This window comes from Platichthys flesus, chromosome 9 (genome assembly GCF_949316205.1).
Source record: "Platichthys flesus chromosome 9, fPlaFle2.1, whole genome shotgun sequence".
Classification (NCBI taxonomy): Eukaryota; Metazoa; Chordata; class Actinopteri; order Pleuronectiformes; family Pleuronectidae; genus Platichthys; species Platichthys flesus.
The window spans coordinates 10,895,347-10,902,587 of record NC_084953.1 but is presented as its reverse complement, the minus strand read 5'-3'; the positions used below and the strand labels follow the sequence as shown (position 1 = coordinate 10,902,587).

Genomic DNA, 7,241 nt, shown 5'->3' with positions numbered 1-7,241 from the left:
CCTGTCTGTCGCAGGGTCAGCCCCTGATTTTCTCTCTCTCCTCTGTTATTATTCCATTTCCTCCCTGTTAACGGAAAGACCGAAATAACCCAGCTGAATCTATGGCTCTCCAGGGGCAAAGCTTTTGTGTCGGAGCAAGTGGAAAACAAGAGCAGTGTTGGCTGAATGGGACACTGCGAGATATAAGGTTTCCCGGGCTCATGGGGCTCGGCCCACCGTCACGGCTCGTTACATGAGCAGACTGTATTCAGACCCAGCGAGAGGTGTCGTGTGGGATGCTCCGCGTGTGTGACGGGGATAGTGTGGCCCAGACTCTTGTCTGAGGCTGAATGATGGCTCAGTGCACAGTGATGAAATAATCTGTAGGTACCTGCAACAGTGTATTTAGTGAACTGAGCCTGGAGAGGTTATGATCCCAGCTCAGGGAAACTAAAGTTCAATCCCACGAAAACTCTTCTCCTTCTGATTCTCTGATTTCTTTATCCATGATGTCAGAGGAAGGTTCATCATTATTTTTGTCCAGACTCAAATTTCTCAACAACTTATAACCCATTATATTTTGCCATTCATGATCCCCAGAGAATTAACCTCAATACGTTACCATAAGGTCAAAGTTTTCCGTTATCCAATGAATTATATAAACATCTCCATGTTGGGTTGGTATGTTTTTGATATTCATGGTTCTCAGATGATGTATCGTTATGATTCCGGTGATCCTCTAACTTTTCCCCAGGCGCCACCATGAGGTTGGCATTCTGGGTTTTGGTGTCAGATCTCTAGCATGAGTACAAGTTAAACTATGTTGGTGAACGCGGTACTCACTACTTACAATACTCACAGCTACATGGAAGTCCGTCTGACATAATTGATTGTATTGAATCCACGTTCTCAATAATGAATTAAAGTCTTAAAGTAATTAAAGTCTTTGTCCACTGATGTATCTGTTCAGCCGGGGCGGCACCTCAGAGGACACAGCCAAAAAAGTGTCTCCTCAAACAGGTGACCATGAAAACAACCTGTGCCTACACACAGAGTGCACTTACACGCATAGATACTAACACAACTCCCAGCAGACGGCTGTCAGACTCAAACTAATGAGAGCCGAGGCTTACACCATAATGCAGTTCTCTCTCTCTCTCTCCCTCTCTCGCTGTCTGTCTGTGTCTTCCTCGCCCTCAGCCATCACCCTGATGTCTGCGCTGGACTCTGACACTGACACAGACTGACACTGGCTGTCTGTGAACCATGGGGTCCATACACATCATTGTCTCCTAAAAAACTCCAGCAAAGTTCCCCTCAACTTAGAGGCTCTGCATAACTGTAATCCCATGTTGGGTGTATAAATGACCCTCGGCGTGGTTTGTGTAATTGTAGGTTGTGTTGATTACACACCTCCACCCTACAAATTGTAGCGTTCCATGTCTTCCTCACCTGCCCGCAGCTCTGAGCTACAATTTGCATACAGCATCTGATTATGATCTGAGGGCTTGACGGGACATGCTGCTATCTTCTTAGACATTGATTCATGCGTTTTTCCTCAGAAGGCCACTGTGCCTCCGTGCTCTGACTCAACCTCTCTGACATCTCTTGTGCAACCGGTGAAAAAATCAAGTCCAGGCACCGTCTCTGTTGTTTTCGTCATTCAGAATGAAACTGCGTGGAAGCCTGGAAGTGGAGCTAATGAGGAAACTCTGCTCTTCTGCCTCTGTGTCAGGTCGGGTCTTGACCTCCAGGTTCAAGGGGGCTTCAGTCTGAAAGTAGCTCTCTCTCTATGTACTATGAATGTGATCAGTTTGGATGAAGGGTTGTCATGTGTCTGCGAGTCATCGCAGTGGAGAAACCTTGTGTTCACTGAACCCTGATACATATTTGTATATAGTGGCCTGTATATACATTGTTAGAGAGCACATTGACTCAAGCACTGTGGGCTATACTTCAGATTCCATGCCTCATTTTTTCTTCTACTTCACTCGGGAAAACATATTAAACTTGATGGAAGATATCTTTGTTTTTTGGAATAAAGAGTCCAATGGCTCACCTGATTGAGTCCTCCTCCCCCGGCTTCAGGTCCTGTTTTGACCCTGCTCTTTGCTCCCCCCTAAACTCTGTCAATTATTGGATCAACAGAAAACTCTATGGAAATTATTTAGATTATTCATTTTAGTCTTTATTGATCAGTAGTTCAAGCCTCTCAGTTTTGAAGGATTGCTGCTTTTCTTTGACTAACGTGACAGTTAACTGAAAACCCTGGGGGGGAGGTTGAACTGCCGAATCGTAAAAAAATAAACATGATAATAATCACCAGATTACTAAATAAGAAAATGATAATTTATTGGAGCCTTTCAGAGCAGAGTTGTTGCTTTCAGTTGTTTTTTATATACAACTAGGTCGCGCACTCATCCTGTTTTAACTCCCTTTTACCGCTTGAAACCTGTCATTTCCAAGAAAGGGAAAAATGAAATGCAAAAGCAAAAACAGGCTTCTTTGATTGACAGTTGAATGTGTAGCCTCCTTCCCTGTGACTCACACACCTCTGACAGTCGGTCGATAAACACCTGAGTGTTCGAGACAAAAGTGAACGTGACGTGGAAAACCCACAGCCCCCCCCCCCCCCTCCCTTTTTTTGCACTTCTCTCTTATCAGTCAGGATCTCTGCTCACTCCCTTGGCAGCGTGAGAAGCGTTCTAGAAACACTTGTCATCAGCAAACACTTTCAGACACTTTAATTCTCAGAATGAGCTATCCGCACATGTGGCTGATTTCCAGGCATCGCCGGGAGACTGCGAGACCTCCGTTGCTTGTGCAGAGGTGGGGCACCCCAGAGAGCCTGAATGAAAATGTAGGTCAGGGAGAAACGCAGAGCTGTAAATGCGTCAAGCAGCTGCACAAAGCGGGAGCAGCAGTTAAATGGCCTGTTGCTACGTCTTTGTGTTCATGAGTCCTGGTCGTCCACTAATTACATTAAGGAGGGCCTATGCTGATGATGTCATGCTGTCTTTGTGTAATAAGCTTGACCGCCCTGGAGCTGCAGCTGGTGTAGGCAGGGCACCAGACCACATGAGGAACTGAAGCTCACTGAGTGGGTTTCTGTGCTCAGCTGATGTTTCAGTCTCTGTGTGTGTGTGTGTGTGTGTGTGGGTGTATGTGTGTGTGTGTGAGTGTACTCGTGTTGTGGGGACCTAAATCTGTTTACATTGTCACATTGTGGGAACGTGTCTTCCTTGTGGGGGCAAGTTAAAGTTAGGTTTGATTAAGGCTGAGATTAAGGCTATGGTTATGTTAAGTTAGATTTAGTTGGTTTAGGTTAGGTTAGGGTTTGGCAAGTAGTAATATGATTAAGACTTAGGAATAAGTCTTAATGAAATCAATGGAGACATGTGTTTGGTGAAAGCTATGAGTTTGTGTGTCTGTGTGCGAGTGTGTGTCTCCCCCAAAGGCACATCAGCTCATAATGCGCCACTGTGAAGTTTTTGATGGGATCCACCCACCGCTGGCTGAAACACACTGACCCCCCCCCTCACTGTGGATTTTCATTCTAAATCCACGCCGGGAATGTTTTTTGTTTTTAGTGAATACCTCAGCGTGGCGAACGGTTTTGTGCCAGCTGGTGAAACACAGTTTGTCCACATAACGATCCCCATATTCAACTCCTCTGGGCAACGGAGAGCCGGTTTCCTCCCTCCTCTGGCTTCACTCAGCCCTGTTGGTGGGCAGCACCAGTGGACTTAGTGAGGCAGAGCATCTCTGCATGGTTCAAACTGGACTCTGGAGGTGCAGCCCTGACACAATCATCCAAATTCGCGTGTCGGAGATAATACTGTTATATTCAACTCAGCCAAATGAGTTGTGAGCACAGCCTGGTTTGTGTGGAGGCCTGCGGCTGTGTGCGAAAGTGAAAGTGACAGGTCTTCCACTTTTAGATCAGCAGCAGCAGAGGTTGTAACAGTGCTGATAGGTCACATCCCTCACTGACTACAGGGTCTGTTTCTTTTGCTGCAAAGACCACATGTGATGTCACGACTTTCAACATGAACCAATTTAATCGGTTATTAGCTGCTCTGCCACTTAAAAGCTGACATCTTGATGAAACTGAGCTGACATCCATCACCACTTGTGCATCATTTCCTGGTTTCACTAAAAGGGGCACACGTGGAGGAATTTTCACCTGCTGGATCTATCGTATATTCTCTGAAATGTCCAACCAGAGGAGGACGGATAGCAGATGAATAACTGACTGTTGTTTCAGGGCATCTGATGTGCCTGCTGCCTTGTCATTAAAGGATCCATTTAATGTTCTAAAAGCTTGTGCTCGTGCTGACGTCCTCCTGTGGCCTGGCTTCCCCCGAGGCCAGTCTCAATGAATGGGCCTTCAGTACCTTAACTGAATAACTTTTACAGCCTGTTCCCTGAAAGCACATCGGTAAAAAAGAAAGTGAATAAATCCAGCCGAGAATATTGAATCAAAAACATAATTACAGAAAAACAGACGTCCTAGATATAAAATTAATAGAAATCTGAGAAGCGTCCTTGTGAAACCAGCTTCGGTGACTTGTGTTCACCAGCAAAAATCTGACCTCGATCTCAGACTCTCTAAATCCCCTCTCATATTAAAGAGCAATGGAGGGAAACATGGCCCCCTTGTTTTCCAACTCACATCGAAATAAAACTTCAACGTTTTTGAAATCATTTTCTTTTTTTTTATTTATAATTCTATGAGGTTCACATAACAAACCACATTTTATTCTTTTGAAAAATAACATATTTATACTTAAAACATCTTACTTTACATAATAATACATACACGGTGTTTTTTTCTTTTGCACAGCAAAGATATGACACTTATGTTTCAGACAACAACATATTATTTACATGTAGTCAACATAATACTTGAATTAATTCCACAACAGTGCAAAGTAAAATAATGAGCAGGCTGTTACAGGGGAATTAAGGATGCCTGGACAGAACCACTGAGGGAAAACGTGCTTTAAACCGGAATGTTGCTTGGATCATTATGAGCATTGCTCAACAGAAGAATGCCTTTTTCACGAGAGAGAAAAAACGGTAGGTAAACAAGTTTGAAGCTACAACAAATCCTCTTAAATAAAGAGACGGGTTTAGTGCCTGCGCCCTGAGGCGCGCTGGGATTTCGCCGGTCCCACCAGTTGTTTCTCAGACGGCCATGCACTTGTTTTTGCACTTTGTCCTGTGGTCACACGCTCTCAAACTTGTGTGTCCGTGTGAATTGTCCCGGAACCTGAGAGGATCTTCTGTGGATCCTCTCAGTGAGTCGCGGAGGCACAGATCAGACGAACTCTCCCCAAACACAGCGATAGAGGAGATGTCTCTTTACAAAGGAGACATCGTGGCTCATCAAAACAATCACAGGCGCACAGAAATACCAAAGAACATTCAGGCAATTTCCTGCACCTTCACCTCCCCGAACCCGTTGGAGAGCGGAGCGGGGTCCTGGTTGCTCTCTATGGAGGACTCGCTCCCCGTGCTCTCTCCGGAGAGGAGTCTGGTGACCCTCAGGTCAGCTTTCAGGGTCTGCACGTCGTTTCCTATGCTCATCTCCCCCAGGTCATTAATAATCTGAGTCAACTCCTGTTTACCGTTGGTAACAGAATCCTCGTCCGTCTCCAGAACGTCCTCGCACTCAAAGTGCATCGCCTTCTCCTCCTCCTCCTCCCCGACCAGGTCCTCCGTGATGGAGCCCAGCTTGGGCGCGCTCCGGCTGCGCTCCACTGGGGGTTTGTAGTAACACTGTCCGTTCAGCAGCTTCCTGAGGGGGACCAGCGGGATGGTCTGCTCCCCGATGAGCTGCTGCTGCTGGTGCCGGGCGTCGTCTCTCCGCTTTAGCCTCTTGAACTCGGCCAGAGCCGTGGCCGAGGTCTGGTACAGGAGCAGCGCCATGGCCTTCGCCTTCTCCGGCTTGGACACCAGCACCGCGTGGCAGCGCAGCATCACCGCCTTGTGCTTCATCTCGTGCCTGTAAATCCAAGCGAACACCTTGGGAAGCCTCGGGTCCGCGACGCAGTAGGTGATCCGGTGCAGCAGGTACAGGTGTCCCGGCCTCTTGGCTTTGTCGTCCACATGCACCATTCGGATGCCCTGCGAGCTGATGGTCAGGCGCATCTTGGTGCCGTTCTTGCCCATCTCGCTCTTGCCCCAGATCTTGCTCACCGCCACGTCCGTGCAGCCGTCCCCCTTGGACTGGATGGTGGTGGCGTTGCCCAGGTAGAGCACCGTGTACGTGGGGTCCTCGCTGGTGATCTTCACCTTTTTCCTCTTGGTCTTGAACATGCTGCCCACCCGGTTGAGCGCGCTCTCGGGGCAGGACTTGGCGAAGGAGGTGAGCGCGGAGTAGTTGAGACTCACCGCATAGCCCTTCTGCTTGGACTGCTTGTCTTCCTCTATCAGGTCGAACTTGTTCTTCTTCCACGGCAGCATTTTAGCGCTGGTTCCAGTCAACAGCAGCACTGGGAGAGAAAGAGAGTAAACTTTTGATTATTCTACGTCTCGATCCTACAGGTGTTTGCTGCCTGTCACGTCATAGGAGATATTCTGCAAGAGCTGAGCGCGGAGCACCGTACGTCATGTGTCCAGTGCGTAAAGTGCTCCTTTCCATAGCGTGGCTCCAGGTCCTATCTCATCGTAGAGCAGTGAAGTGAAGGATGCAGACGGAGGGGCTGAACGAGTTATATACAGGGACAAACCATCTCTGCGCCGCTGCAGGGGTGGAGGGAACCAAGTGTCAACAGATGCGTGTTGGTTTGTGTTGTAAATGGTCATTGATGGAAACGCTGTTTTCAAAAGGCTGCAGGAACTGTTCAGTTTGGGCAATTTTTTTATTGAAAATATATAAACGCAGCAATGAGTATATAGGAGTAACGATGACCCACAAGAATCACATTGTTGTTATAATTTCAATGTTGTTACAAATAAAATGTTATCATAAAAAAGTATAGTTTTACATTTTGTGTGTCAAATAACACATGACATTCATAATTACATCATAAGATATCAAGTGAACACAAGTAAAATAAGTTCATGAAAGGTGTATATTAATTCATATTCTGTCCTTTTTCATTTTACTTTATTTGTTCTGTTGACTTATTTTAAATTTTCATTATTTCTGTCTATCTATCTATCTATCTATCTATCTATCTATCTATAGATCTTTCCAGAAAGTAGCTGACAGGAGTCACTCTTGTTAATACCGTTGTTTTGCACTGCCATCT

The 7,241-nt window shown here is 46.3% G+C and overlaps 1 protein-coding gene across 1 annotated transcript; it reads right to left on the bottom strand.

The window, feature by feature from the left end:
• Positions 1-4,700: 4,700 nt before the first annotated feature.
• Positions 4,701-6,686, bottom strand: fam43a (family with sequence similarity 43 member A). Its single transcript, XM_062396301.1, has 2 exons — positions 6,594-6,686; positions 4,701-6,479 (listed from the first exon to the last, which is right to left on the bottom strand). Exon 2 carries the CDS (start codon positions 6,448-6,450, stop codon positions 5,410-5,412), a length of 1,041 nt encoding a protein of 346 aa, XP_062252285.1. The 5' UTR covers positions 6,451-6,479; positions 6,594-6,686; the 3' UTR covers positions 4,701-5,409.
• Positions 6,687-7,241: the final 555 nt, after the last annotated feature.

Bases quoted from the DNA above. Each gene is read 5' to 3' on its own strand.
- fam43a (XM_062396301.1), bottom strand. From the start codon at position 6,450: ATGCTGCCGTGGAAGAAGAACAAGTTCGACCTGATAGAGGAAGACAAG.